Raw genomic sequence first — 14,601 nt, 5'->3', positions numbered from 1 at the left:
CCTATACCCATCATCTAGCCTCAACAATTAACTTTTTTTTTTTTTTTTTTTGAGACGGAGTCTTGCTCTGTTGCCCAGGCTAGAGTACAGTGGTGTGATCTCAGCTCACTGTAACCTCTGCCATCCAGGTTCAAACCATTCTCCTGGCCTCAGCCTCCCAGATAACTAGGACTACAGGTCCACGCCACCACACCTGGCTAATTTTTGTAGAGACGGGGTTTCACCACGTTGGCCAGGCTGGTCTCAAACTCCTGACCTCAGGTTATCCACCCGCCTCAGCCTCCCAAAGTCTGAGATTACAGGTGTGAGCCACCATGCCAGCTTTATTATCTTGTTTCATCCATACCCTGCTTTTAAAAATTGCAAATATTTCATTATGTATCTCTAATAGATAAGGATTTTCTTAGTAGCCTAAATATTGTCATGCTGATTTTGTTTTTTCACAACTACTTCTTCCTGCACACATCTTTTCAAGATTGTGTGTGTCTGCTTTGGCTTCTGACTTTCATGGCAGATGGTTTCCTCGGGGCCTGGTGATCTTCCGTGCTCTGCTCACGTTTAAGAACGGGACACTGAGGGGCTCTCTCCTTGCAGTGCTACGCTAGAGCAGAGTACGAGTCTGAGGCGAAGGGAGTCATGGCGGGACAAGCATTTAGAAAGTTTCTTCCACTCTTTGACCGAGTATTGGTTGGAAGGAGTGCTGCTGAAACTGTAACCAAAGGAGGCATTATGCTTCCAGAAAAATCGCGAGGAAAAGTACTGCAAGCAACAATAGTCGCTGTTGGATCGGGTTATCTAAAGGAAAGGGTGGAGAGATTCAGCCAGTTCGCATGAAAGTTGGAGATAAAGTTCTTCTCTTAGAATATGGAGGCACCAAAATAGTTCTAGATGACAAGGATTATTTCCTATTCAGAGACGGTGACATTCTTGGAAAGTACATAGACTGAAATAAGTCACTATTGAAATGGCATCAATGTGAAGATGCCCATTCCACTGAAGTTCTGAAATCTTTCATCATGTAAATAATTTCCATATTTCACTTTTATAATAAACTAGTGATAACTAATGACATCCAGTGTCTCCAAAATTGTTTCCTTGTACTAATATAAACATTTCCAAATAAAAATATGTAAATGAGAAAAAAAAAGAAAGAAAACAGGACACTGAGAAGCTGGCTGGCAGCTCTGTGTATGTGGGCAGCACTGCTGAGTGTGGTCTTCATTGTAGAATGATCTAGCTTGGTCATTTCCTTGGGAAATTTCTGGTGTCATAAGTTTTATGATCTTCTCTGGCCAGGCGCTGTGGCTCACACCAGTAATCTCAGCACTTTGGGAGGCCAAGACGGGAGGATCACCTGAGGTTAGGAGTTCTAGACCAGCCTGGCCAACATGGTGAAACCCCGTCTCTACTAAAAATACAAAAATTAGCCAGGCGTGTTAGCATGCTCCTGTAATTTCAGCTACTCAGGAGACTGAGGCAGGAGAATTGCTTGAACCCAGGAGGTGGAAGTTGCAGTGAGCCAAGATCGTGCCACTGCACTCCAGCTTGGGTGACTGAGCAAGACTCTGTCTCCAAAAAAAAAAAAAACAAAAAAAGATTTTCTCTCTCAGGCCTTGTCAGGTTCCCTAAAGGACACTCTTCCAACGTCCCACCTCGGCATATCTGGATTCCAGCATCCTGAGAGCCGGGTTGGGAAAGAAAGGTGGAGATCTTAAGATTTGATCATGAAATTGCTTCTAAACCCTGTGTTTTCAGTAAAGTACCTCACCTTCTAATATCCAGAGTCCCTTAGTTTTATTCTCTCAGAAGTGGAACCTTCCAGTCTCCTGGCAGGCGGCGGGGTGGTGGGGGCCAGTGTGTAGAAGCACAGTCAAGGCAAGGGCTCTGCAGGTCCGACTGCCCCTTACACAAACTTTGACCAGAACCTCCTGGTTTTAGCTTCAGCCCCTGCTCCCTGCTGTCCCCAATCCCAGAGCCCTGTGGGGATTTAGTGCTGTAAATGAGATTGCCTCCTGGTTTTTCCTCACTGCCAGCTTAGCATTGGGTTTTCTCAGTTCTGCTAAGCCAGTTACCATTTGGCCATCTGCTTCTCATTTTCCAGCTTTTGTTGCCATTTTCTTCTCTGCCGTTATCTTTGTCCTCGTGTTGTTTGTTATCATTTAGTGTTCTGTGTTATTGTTTAGTGTTATTTATTAATGCTTATTGCTGGTTAATGTTGTAGTGTCTTAACAGGGTTTGGGGAGATGGCAGAGCTAAGGGCCTTTTTCAATCTTCTACTTTTAACCAGAAGACATGGCTGTAAAAAAAAAAACAAAACAAAACATGATTTTCAAGTAGAAAACTGAAAGGAAATTGGTTAAATTGACTGTTTTCTTGTTTAGTTCTTTTAAGACAATAGAACTTGTCATTGAATGGAACATGCTTTGTGGGGAAGTAAAATTTGAGATATACTTTAAAGGAAGAGAAACGGGCTTCTCACAGCATTGCACAGGACACCGCGGTGAGGAAAATCTCAGGCTTCCTCTCACTCTGACATTTCCTAACCCTAAAGGACTTAACACTAGAAACGCAGAAGCTCATTAGTGGCTTTGTGTGTTTGTTTTGCAGATGGTGTCCTCAGACCGAAGCCACCTTTCCTTCCTGCCCACAGAAGCTCAAGCCCAGGTGTCCCCACCACCCCCTTACCCTGCGCCCCAGGAGCTCACCCAGCCCCTCCTGCAGCAGCCCCGCACCCCTGAGGCCCCTGCCCAGCAGCCCCAGGCAGCCTCGTCACTGCCACAGTCAGACTTTCAGCTTCTCCCAGCCCAGGTGAGTCCTAGCAGCAGTGTTGGTGCAGAGGGAATGCTTGTTTTGCTCTGAGTTCCAAGCTAAATGGTCACCTCCTTACTCTCTGAAGGGCTCATCTTTGACCAACTTCTTCCCAGATGTGGGTTTTGACCAGCAGTCCATGAGGCCAGGCCCTGCCTTTCCTCAACAGGTGGGTGGATCGCCCCTGCCTTCCCCTCCCTTGGTGCATAAACTATACCATTTAGGTTGTTCATTGTGTAGAACTCAGAACCAAGCAGACCAGACATGCCACTTCCCTGGTTCTGGATGTGTTCTGTGGCTAGAAGAGCCTTTCATCTTCTTTGGCCCTAAAACGCTGGCTCTGGCTGTGTTATTTAGTATCAGGCTTCCGCAGAGGAACTATTGGAATAATTGGCAGGAGACTTGATGACACTCTCGTTGTAGAAGTGTAAAATCATGAACGCTGGAAGGGACACAGCACCCACCTCCTCAGTGCCCTCATGTTGAAACTGAGGCATAGGGAGGATGGCACCTGCTCCCACCGCAGGGTCAGAAGGTGGCGCTGCATTTTGCCTGAACCCAGACTGGTGCACCTAGCACAGCGTGTGGCCTCCTGGGGACAGTTCAGTCCTGGGGAGTGAGGGGAGCTCCTTCTGTAAGGTATTTTCAACTCGGCCACTTGCTTTTACAGTTTAGTTTCTCCCTCACTTGACTATTTTTAATATTCCTAGATTTTATGGTATTCAATAGTATTCAGTAAGTATGGACTGGGCCCTCCGATGGATTAAGGAGTGGAAGAAGGGTTGAACAGTTTCCAGAACTTTTTTTTTTTTTTTTTTTATCTGTCGCCCAGGCTGGAGTGCAGTGGCATGATCTCGGCTCACTGCAACCTCCACCTCCTGGGTTCAAGCGATTCTCATGTCTCAGACTCCTGAGTAATTGGGGTTACAGGTGTGCACCCCTACGCCCAGCTAATTTTTGTATTTTTAGTAGAGACGGGGTTTCACTATGTTGACCAGGCTGGTCTTGAACTCCTGACCTCAAGTGATCCACCCGCCTTGGCTTCCCAAAGTGCTGGGATTACAGGTGTGAGCCACTGTGCCCGGCCAAGAACTTAATAATAATAAAATAAATTAAGATAACTGTTTCCTAAGTAGGCCACAGATGAAGCTTTGTGGCAAGAACCAATCCTCCTTGCCTCCATGTTTTCTAAAGAGCCATTTTAGTCTAGATGGGAATCAGTGTCTCCCTGAAAAATGATGGAAACTTCTTCTTTTGAGACATTTTTTTAAATGGCTTAGAAAATTAAATTTCAGGAAAGGAACCTAAAATTGGCCACAGTTATAACCAGTCCTCATAGAGGCTTTCTCATAGGGAGAGGCTTGCCTGAGTTTCCTCCTTCTGAGTGTGAAAAGGAAAGGCTTCCACTTTCTCAGTTTTCTAGAAACCAGGGAATAGGTCAGGCGCAGTGGCTCACGCCCATAATCCCAGCACTTTGGGAGGCCGAGGCAGGTGGCTTGCTTAAACTCAGGAGTTTGAGACCAGCCTGGGTAAAATACAGCAAGACCCCGTCTCTACAAAAAATACAAAAATTAGCCAGGCATGGTGGCATGTGGTCCCAGCTATTTGGGAGGCTGAGGTGGATGGATTGCTTGAGCCTGGGAGGTGGAGGTTTCAGTGAGCCGAGATGGCGCCACTGCACTCCAGCCTGGGCAACAGAGACCCTGTCTTTAAAGAAAAAAGAGGAAGAAAGAAACCAAGGAAGAAAAGAATCCATACTTTCTTGGTTATAGACAGAGCCTTTGAAGGGTTCCCACAGAAGGCAGTTTACAAAGGCCTTGGTGAGGCTGAGGAGACATGTCTGAGGGGCCACAGAAACCATGACCACTGGTATCTCTTGGGACGGTGTAGTGGGCTGGGGAAAAGTCACCGCGCTGTGGGCCTCAGGGGCCCCTCCTCCACCCCAGCATCTGCCTCCCTGACAAGAATATCGTACATACATCACCACAAGAGCAAAGCACTCTGGGATCCTGGAAAGAAGGGAATATGTATTAGTTTGCAAGTCAGGTTTTGCTCTGGGAGCACATTGCAATACTCCCTTCCTCCTTAGAAGCAGAGGTGTGGCCTTCCTCACGTGACCTTTGATGCTTCCAGGTGCCACTGGTGCAACAAGGTTCCCGAGAACTGCAGGACTCTTTTCATTTGAGACCAAGCCCATATTCCAACTGCGGGAGTTTCCCAAACACCATCCTGACAGGTGAGTGAGCCACCCCTCAGCTTCTTTACTGCTTTTATTTTGTTATGTGTTTAGGTACCTTCATAAGATAGTTTAAACAACATAATATTATATAAAGCAAAAAGCGAACGTTGCATGGGTCGACTTGACTCTTTGAGATGCAGGTGTCCAGCCTCAGAGACCGTGACGCAGGGCGGTGGGCCTGGCAGTCAAAGCCTTTTCTGAAAGATTTCATCTGGCCGAGCATGGTGGCTCACACCTGTAATCCCAGCACTTTGGGAGGCCGAGGCGGGCGGATCATGAGGTCAGGAGATCAACACCATCCTGTCTAACACAGTGAAACCCCGTCTCTACTAAAAAATACAAAAAAAAAATTAGACGGGTGTGGTGGCGGGCACCTGTAGTCCCAGCTACTCGGGAGGCTGAGGCAGGAGAATGGTGTGAGCCCGGGAGGTGGAGCTTGCAGTGAGCCGAGATAGTGCCACTCTACTCCAGCCTGGGTGACAGAGTGAGACTCTGTTTCAAAAAAAAAGAAAGATTTCATCTTAGGTGACTGATGACTGTTCAAAAGGAAAAAAACTTGCAAAAATTGGGAGTTGTGCAACTGACTGACAAGAATGTAGACTCCAGGGCAAGAACTGTGGGCCTAGGGGTGGTAAGGACGTGTGGGATAGCAGTTTAGGGGACCGTCATCAGCTGGGTTTGCTTCGTAGCCTGGAGCCTTCATGCCTCCTAAGCGTACTGTTTTCCTCTCTGGCCACCCCTTTCAGAAGACTCCAGCACCAACCTGTTCAAAGACCTCAACAGTGCGCTGGCAGGCCTGCCCGAGGTCAGCCTGAACGTGGACACTCCATTTCCACTGGAAGAGGAGCTGCAGATTGAACCCCTGAGCCTGGATGGACTCAACATGTTAAGTGACTCCAGCATGGGCCTGCTGGACCCCTCTGTTGAAGAGACGTTTCGAGCTGACAGACTGTGAACAGAAGGCAGTGGAACAGAAGAATGTTTTTTCTGCAACAGCCAAAATAGAATGGAATAGAATGGAGCCAGCTGACTGCCGGCTTTCGTTATCTTGACATAGAAGGAACCAATGCCACAGCTCCAGGCTTTCAGATGAGGTCCCATCTCAGACACTGTGGCTTCCTCCAGATCACACGGCTATGTACTGCCTCTCCAGCCTGTGGCCAAAGTCATGTTGCAGCAGGCAGGCTGCTTGGAGCTTCCCATGAACTGGAAAGTTCATCTCCATTGCATCTTTTTCTTGGCCTTCCAGTCCATCGATGTGTAAGAGTAGGAAATATCATGTCACTGGAGGCCTCCGTGGCATTGTGTAGTGCTCAGAACCACTGATCTCCAGCTGCACCGAAGGCGAGTCCGGAGTGGGAGGCTCAGCCTGGAGTGGTGGCCCGGAGAGGGCACCTCGATGCCTGCTCTGACCTGACCCGGAGGCCGAGGCCCTCCAGCAGGGGACATTCCCAGGCTGAGCGGACCCCATGGCTCTCTCCCATGCCTGATTTATGACATGAAGAAGTTTTTGCCACAAGTCCGAAAGCAGGCTTGAGTTAGGCAAACTGAAGGCTAATTTTCATTTTCTCCCAGTTGGTTTCTGCTGCTTCAGAAAAGTACACCTTTTCCTTATGGACCAGAGGAAGAGGAAGACCATTTTATCAGTCACTGAAAAGAGTCCCCTGGCACTGATGAGCCTGAAGAGAACTATGCTCCTTCTTGGGGAGTGGGGAAGGAAGACAGGGACTGCAGCTATCTCACACTCAGTGGCCTCCAGACAAACTCCGGACAAGCACAGACCTCCCCACTAAGAGCAGCTGGAGGAGCGGTGGCTCTGTGGGCTGGGAGTTTAATGTCAGCCCCCCAGACCATAAGCTCCTTGAGGGCAGGGACAGTGCCTTATTCATTGTTGAACCCATAGCACCTAACACATGCGTGGCAGCACACTCGTGTGCTGGAGTGAGTGCTGCAGAACAGCGTGTGCAGTGCATGATGAATGACTGCGTCCGCCATGCTGTAAGGCAGGCTCATCTCTAGCTATCCCCCTTCCCTGCCAAATCTTCTCAGAGCTTTAGCTTTTCTAGCACTCGTGCCTATGGTGAAGCATGCACTTTAATATGCTTTTAACACTAGGTGACCAAATCACAGTGAAGCCGGGCACTGCATTCTCCTTGGGCTGTGCTCCATGCGGGTGGGTGGGAGCTGTCTTCTGAGTACATCCGAAAGGGCTGAGCAGGTGAGGTCCCTAAGGGACCCTGTCTGGGCCCCACCCAGGAAGATCTTCCCTCTCAGATCCATGTTTGGCTCTAAATTGCTTCAAGTAGAGATTCATTCTTTAAGGTTGAAAAAATAGTTTATAGTAAAACGAAGGCCTAATTCACGGAACCATCATTAGTCATTAATACCCTCTCATAAAATAGATGGACCAGATTTCAACCACCGCCTGCCTCCTCTAACTTAGGTGAAGCCAGTAGGTTTGAAGGGGGCAGAGCACTGCAGGGGAGGGATCTAGGCTGTGAGAGGACAGGGTAGAGAGGAGGAGAACCCTGAAGGAGAGACGAAAGATGCCAGGATTTTTGCTTGGACAGCCATTGCCCTTCCAGGAGACCCTGGAGTGTATTGAGGGTCGCTGGACTGCTCCACCCAGAGGAGCAAGGCTGTACAATGAGGGTCTGAATCTGGCACACCTGTCCCTTATGTAAAAGGAGCCATCGTCACAATACCCTGGGCTGGTTAGCCTCTCCAGACCTCATTCCATTTCTATCTTCTGACCTTGCCTGTAATCTTTAAAATAACCCTCATGGGGTGCCCCTCCACCTTCCTCTGGAATCTGTTTCACATTTGCCCCAAATCTTTGCTGTGGAATTGGGAAATCAAACCAGAGTTCTCCTCGCCTCATTTCCAGCTCAGGAAGGGCCTGCTGGCCTGCCCTTGCCAGCCCTGTTCCCAGTTACACTTTCAGATCCCTTTGTGCTCGAGACCTCAGAGGGGAGACTTTTTGTTAAAGAGCCTTTAGTGGCAATGCTACCCAGCTCCCCAGTGTGCCAAAAAAAGCCAGCTCCTGTGTCAAAGGGCTCCCAAAGCTGATCTCACTCCCAACAGGGGATGGTGCTGATATTATAAGAGTTGTGTTTTTATAAAACAGTTCTCAGCATAGTCCACTTTTCACATAGTGCCTTACCCGTGGGTATCATCATGTCAGGGTCCCAGTTCAGTTTGTCTGCACAGCAGCCACCCTGCCTGGCAACAGGAGACCCCAAGACCTACACAGTGAACCCCACTGCCCCACAGGGGTTCTCCAGGTGACTTGTGAGAACAGGCCTCCAAGGGAAGGGATTTATTTGGGGGCGTATAGTAGGGGCAATATGGTTTAGCACTGAATTCAATTTGTCCTTAGGTCTGTGAGTGCAGTCTTCTCTTGTGAAAGGTTTTGGGCATTGTACAACCCACTCTGCCGAGAAGGTGTGGAGGACTCACCATGGGCAGGGTCGCCCTGGCCCGCAGCACATGAGCCTGCACTCACTGTGGCCTTTGTAACAAAACCAGTTGTGGTCCTCAGCATTTGAAGCAGCTGCATACTTCAGAGTAAACTATTTTTCAATATTTAGTTTTGTCACAAGAAATCGATCATTGTACTACTCTCACTTATAGCAGTTAAACAGCATAGAACTAAAAACCTGTCTGCATTTCCATTTTTTCTTTCTGTATGGTTGTGGGTTTTAGGACATAGAGCGTTAGAAGGGTTTCTTGATCATGTCATGAATTCTCCTTTGTCCTGTTTCTCCTGTTTCATTTCTTCTATATATTACCTGAGCTGTATATTACCTGAGCTGGTGTTGTATCTTCAAGTCCATATGCGTATTTGCAGACCTTTCCCATTCCCACTCTTGTTGGCTCTTCTGATTTATGCACAGATGGTTCCCAGCATGTGTCCAGTGTTTCATGGATGGGACCATCCCAGCAACTAATCAGACTTCCTGCCAGTGTCCTGACCCCCAGGGCACCCTGTTCAACCATATTTAAAGATTGGAATTTGTATAAAGTTGCTTCCAAGTTTTATAATGCATCATTTTACATCTTTCGTAATTAAAAGCAGCACAATGAGGTTGTCTCTGCATTTGGTGGTGTTTTTCTTCACTTGGGTGAGGGGTTGATGGGGAGCCTTGCTCTCACCGCCTCCTGCACAGCTCAGCCTGCAGCTGGAATTTGGGGCCTTGGCAAGGCAGGCCCTGCACCAGCTGTGGGTCAGGCCTTCTTGTTATACATGGAGGGGCACTCAGTTCCCTTAGCTGGAGGCAGCTCAGTCTCCTGCCCCCGCAGCCAGCACCCCTCCACATGTCTGCCCACCGCCCTTCCTCCACCCGATGCTCCGTCCTGGGTTGGCCTCTAGCCCCTGTCCCTTCCCCAGACCCCCAACCCAGCAGGGTTCAACGCGAACAGCCACATCCAGCGCTTGTCATAAAGGTGACTGTCTCCTGAAATCTTACTTGGAAATCCTGTCTCTGATTGTAACTTCCTGAGACCCCATTTCCACTCTGGTCCGCACACACCCTGGTCTTTGACCCCACTGAGAATTCTTCCCTGTCCCCTCTTCTCAGCCTGCCCGTCCTCTCCTAGCTTTCCTTGCTTCTGCCCGGGCCCACCTGGCTCGTGGCCTACGTGACACCCACAGGCCCCTTCTCCTGCCACCACACCACTCTTCCTCCTCAAGACCTGCCACCACATCACTCAGGCTGAGCTTTCTGTTGCTGGGAGCCCTGTGGGAAGAAACAGCACTTCCAGGCTGTGCTGACCCAGCCCTCTCCTGCCGCATGGGGCACCCACGCCATTCTTTCCTCAAGACTCATCAGACCACATGAGGGCTTCTTGCCTCCTATCCAGGCCACCTGGGTCAGCTCCCTCCATGTCCCACCTGCTCCCCATTCCGTCCCATAACCCGTCACGCCTTCCCCAGCGTCCCTCTGCCTTACAAGTTCCCATTTCCATATCAATCTGACCTTCCCCAGGGACTTGCTGATGTTCTGGGGCCTTCTACTTAGCCTTCTCTGATGGTGCCTCCCCATCAGCCTGTGAAGATGTCCAGTCTCCTTCCTCAGAACAGAAAATACCCCTTTCCCCACCAGCTACGCCTCATGCCACAGCCCTGTGTCCTGCCTCTCCTGGAGGAGCGCTCCTGCTCAGCTCCCTTCCGCCTGCAGCCCCAGGGAGCCCTCCAGGATTCCCTACTCTCCTGCCTCTGTCTAAGGCCCTCTGATGTCAGCTGCATCCCTGAAGCCCTTTGGCCACTCCCTCCCTCCAAAATCCTCTCTGGCTCCAGTAAGGCTTTTCTCCATATTCTACCACCCAGGCTATGCCTGTCTCCTATCATCCTCCCCCTCTACCATCCTCTGCTTTCCATCAACCGTCCCAAACCACCTTCTCCAGCCCTCCAAGCCTCCTCCACACACCTTCTCCTCCACACCCCTCCTCCTCAACCCTTCTCCTCCTCCAAAGCCCTCCTCCTCCACACCCCTTCTCCTCACCCCTTCTCCTCCACACCCCTCCTCCTCAACCCTTCTCCTCCTCCAAAGCCCTCCTCCTCCACACCCCTTCTCCTCACCCCTTCTCCTCCACACCCCTCCTCCTCAACCCTTCTCCTCCTCCAAAGCCCTCCTCCTCCACACCCCTTCTCCTCACTCCTTCTCTTCCACACCCCTCCTCTTCCTCCACACCCTTCCTCCCCCACACCACACCTCCTCCTCCACACCCTCCTCCTCTTCCTCACCCCTCCTCCTCCTCCACACTTTCCCTCCTACACACCCCTCCTCCTCACCCCTCCTCTTTCTCCACACCCCTCCTACTCTACAACCCTCCTCCTCCACACCCCTCCTGCTCCACACCTCTCCTCCTCCACGCCCCTCCTCCTCACCCCTCCTCCTCCTCACCCCTCCTCTTCCTCCACACCCCTCCTACTCTACAACCCTCCTCCTCCACACCCCTCCTGCTCCACACCTCTCCTCCTCCACGCCCCTCCTCCTCACCCCTCCTCCTCACCCCTTGTCTTCCTCCAAACCCTTCCTCCTCCTCCTGTCTCCTTCTCCACACCCCCTCCTGTTCCACATCCCTCCCCTTCCACACCCCTCCCCCTCCTCCAAACCCCTCCTCCTCCTCCACACCCCTCCTCCACCTCCTCCAGCTCCTCCTCCTCTGCCATCTTTCCAAACACAGGATAGTGGAATCTTGAAAAGTACTGAATTTGTGTACTTGTTTCAAAATACTAAATCTTAGATCTGGGAGGAATGATTTTAGATCTTATTTTGGGCCAGGCACAGTGGCTCACGACAGTAATCCCAGCACTTTGGGAGGCTGAAGCTGGACGATCACTTGAGGTCAGGAGTTCGAGACCAGCTTGGAAAACATGGTGAAACCCCGTCTCTACCAAAAATACAAACATTAGCCGGGCGGGCGTCTGTAATCCCAGCTACTAGGGAGGCTGAGGCAGGAGAATTCCTTGAACCCAGGAGACAGAGGTTGCAGTGAGCAGAGATCACACCACTGTACTCCAACCTGGGTGACAGAGTGAGACTGTCTCAAAAAAATTAAAAATTAAAAAAAGATCTTTGGTCCATTTTGCCTAATAAGTGCTGTATGGCAGGCAGGTATGGAAATTGGGGTTTACAATAGACCAGCTGTATGCTGCTATGGCCTGATGTGGACACTAGGTGGAGCTGCCACTGTAAGAGTGGCTCTTAGGACCCAGAACAGGCCAGAGAGAGCCCTGGACCCCCTCAACTTTAGCCTTTGAGCTGGGCTGGCAGTCGTGTTGGCTAGAATTGAATTCTATGATATGGAGTAATAAGTATCCTTAGTGACCACCCGGACTACCAGACACTGCACCGTCAGAAGCGTTCAAACCAGAGTGACTCCATCTTGAACAGGGGCTGTGGGTAAAATGAGGCTGAGACCTGCTGGGCTGCATTCCCAGGAGGTTAGGCATTCAAAGTCACAGGACGAGACAGGCGGTCAGCACGAGATAAAGATCACAAAGATCATGCTGATAAAACAGGATGCAATAAAGAAACTGCCAGAACCCGCCAAAACCAAGATGATGACCCAAGTGACCTCTGGTTGTCCTCACTGCTCATTATTCGCTAATTATAATACATTTGCTGCTAAAAGACACTCCCACCAGCGCATGACAGTTCACAAGTGCCATGGCAACGTCCGGAAGTTACCCTATATGGTCTAAAAGGAAGAGGAACCCTCAGTTCCAGGAAATTCCCACCCCATTCCCGGAAAACTCATAAATAATCCACTCCTTATTTACCGTATGATCAAGAACTAACCATAAGTCTACTGAGTCGAGCAGCCCATGCTGCTGGGGTAGCCCCTTTTTTATTCATTTGCTTTCTTAATAAACTTGCTATCACTTTATCAGCTTGCTTTTGAATTCCTTCCTGCATGAAGCCAGGAATCTATGTGGCCTCCCAGGCTGAACCCTGTGACAGCACCACGCACATCCCTTACATCAGTCTGAAAATGAGGCAGGGCACAGGTGACTCCTTTTTTTTTTTCCTGAGACAGAGTCTCGCTGTGTCACCCAGGCTGGAGTACAGTGGGGTGATCTTGGCTCACTGCAACCTCCGCCTCCCGGGTTCAAGCGATTCTCCTGCTTCAGCCTCCTGAGTAGCTGGGATTACAGGCATGTGCCACCACACCTGGCTGATTTTTGTATTTTTCGTAGAGATGGGATTTCACCATGTTGGCCAGGCTGGTCTCAAACTCTTGACAGGTGATCCACCTGTCTAGGCCTCCCAAAGTGCTGGGATTACAGGTGTGAACCACTGCCCCCAGCCAAGGATGACTTCTTGAGTTTACGGATGAGGAAACAGGCCCATAGAGGCTCTGTCACCCAACTAAATAGTGGAGGCACAAAGCCCGGACCCAACAGGCCTGACATCAAGGCCTTCTGACCCCACTGGCCCAGAACCCAGGGCTCCAAAGTGCATCCTTCAGGGTCTGCTCACAAATTTCCCTCCCCGTGCACCCCTGGCCCCCGACCACGCCGATCACCAGAGTGAGGGGTGCGGAAATGAACCGCACCCCTCACCCTGCAGTGGTGGGCTCTCAGAAGCCCCTGGGAATGGTCCCCATGGATCCCAGTGAGACTGAAGCAAAGGAACACATGTTTTTTTTCTCTCTCTTTTCCAGAATGTATTTTAATTTTTTAAAAAAGCTTTGCTTTGATAAAAATAGTGCATGCTCATTATAAGAAATTCAAGTAACACCGAAGAGTACAAAAAACAAAAATTTTAAGTGGTCCGGAAATCCAGCACCCCCAGAAATAATCATGGCTGACACCCAGAGAACATGGATGGAGACATCTCTCTACGCACATATTCAGAGAAAAGGATTTTTTTTTTTTTAACCAAAATGGGCTCATACAATACATACTCTTTTTAGAAAAAGTGCCATACTTAAATTTAACAGAACAAAAGGCAACTTAAATGTAACTAAAGAAACTACCAAGCTGCAAATAATGATGCTGCTGCTTCTGGTTCTAAATTATTTCTCTAAAGGAAAGAAAAATATTAAGCAGCTGAATTCATTCTTTCAACATGTTTCAACTATAGATGGCATCTCTTGACAACCTACGATTTAGGATAAGGAAATGAGCTCACCACCACTTCCTAGCTCCTTACCCCTCCCAAATTTTGTGAGTTCACATTTTTACAATGTCAAGGTTTATACTACTTACATCCTGTCCTGTAACCATCGTTCCCACCATTGTTTGGCCTGTTCCGTGTGTATGGATTCCCTGTTTCACCACCTGTCCTTCTAGAATGGGTTTTTCCATTCTTGGGTTATTTTCCTTCACCTTGTGGCTACCTTGACTGTGTCATCAAGGAGTCTTTTCAAGGTCTGAGTTGGTCACATTCACAGGGATGTCACTGCTGGACTGCAAGGTTGGAGACCTGAACTCTGAAATGGGAGTGAGTGGGCTATACAATTGACTGACTCAGGCCCAATGGAATTTACAGGAAGGAGACAAAGCACTGTACCCTCCACTATGATGACTCGCTAAAAACCACTGTCTTGAACTTGTATCTGATGGCACAGAGTTGAAGTTTTAGAATTTGGAAATAAAATGACTGGGGTGGGGTCCCAGGTACGGTGTTCAAAGAAAGGGCATGCCAGGCTTTGGACCTCAATGCCCCTCCCCATCAACCCTTTGACAGCTGTGTCCTATCCCACCTTGGAGGCCAAAGCAACTCCCTCCTGGATGCTAATGCGCCATGTTAACTTCCAATTATCCCCACTTCCAGGACTACCTCTAAGATTTGTACTTTTACCTACTGTTAAGAGCACACACTTACTGTAAATATGTTATCAAAAACACTGTAAATCTGTATCATAAACATTGTAAATATGTTATCATAAACCTATGGTACTATTTATAGTACACTATAAATATGTTATAACCCTATGGTATATACTCCCTGGGTCTTGGGGGGTGGGAGGCAACAGTACAGGGATCCACTGTCTCCTCACTGCCCGAGACATGGCTTTTGTTTCTAAGTCCCTACTAAATG

The 14,601-nt window shown here is 49.2% G+C and overlaps 1 protein-coding gene and 1 pseudogene across 7 annotated transcripts in view; both read left to right on the top strand.

Moving 5' to 3' along the window:
- The window catches only part of CRTC3 (CREB regulated transcription coactivator 3), a 121,402-nt gene extending 112,256 nt beyond the window's left edge, over nucleotides 1–9,146 (top strand). For 5 of the 7 annotated variants that reach the window (XM_030929975.1, XM_030929972.1, XM_030929969.1 and 2 more), the window contains 4 exons: nucleotides 2,608–2,808; nucleotides 2,897–2,977; nucleotides 4,942–5,044; nucleotides 5,794–9,146. In XM_030929975.1, coding sequence (XP_030785835.1) covers nucleotides 2,608–2,808; nucleotides 2,897–2,977; nucleotides 4,942–5,044; nucleotides 5,794–6,002 — 594 coding nt within the window. In that variant the 3' untranslated portion in view covers nucleotides 6,003–9,146. The remainder of the gene's footprint in view (nucleotides 1–2,607; nucleotides 2,809–2,896; nucleotides 2,978–4,941; nucleotides 5,045–5,793) is intronic. The other 2 variants (XM_030929973.1, XM_030929971.1) reach the window with 1 other exon arrangement.
- LOC104679275 lies at nucleotides 285–947 on the top strand (annotated as a pseudogene).
- Nucleotides 9,147–14,601: the final 5,455 nt, after the last annotated feature.

Source organism: Rhinopithecus roxellana, chromosome 5 (genome assembly GCF_007565055.1).
Source record: "Rhinopithecus roxellana isolate Shanxi Qingling chromosome 5, ASM756505v1, whole genome shotgun sequence".
Taxonomy (NCBI): Eukaryota; Metazoa; Chordata; class Mammalia; order Primates; family Cercopithecidae; genus Rhinopithecus; species Rhinopithecus roxellana.
This window is presented reverse-complemented; position numbering and strand designations above follow the sequence as displayed.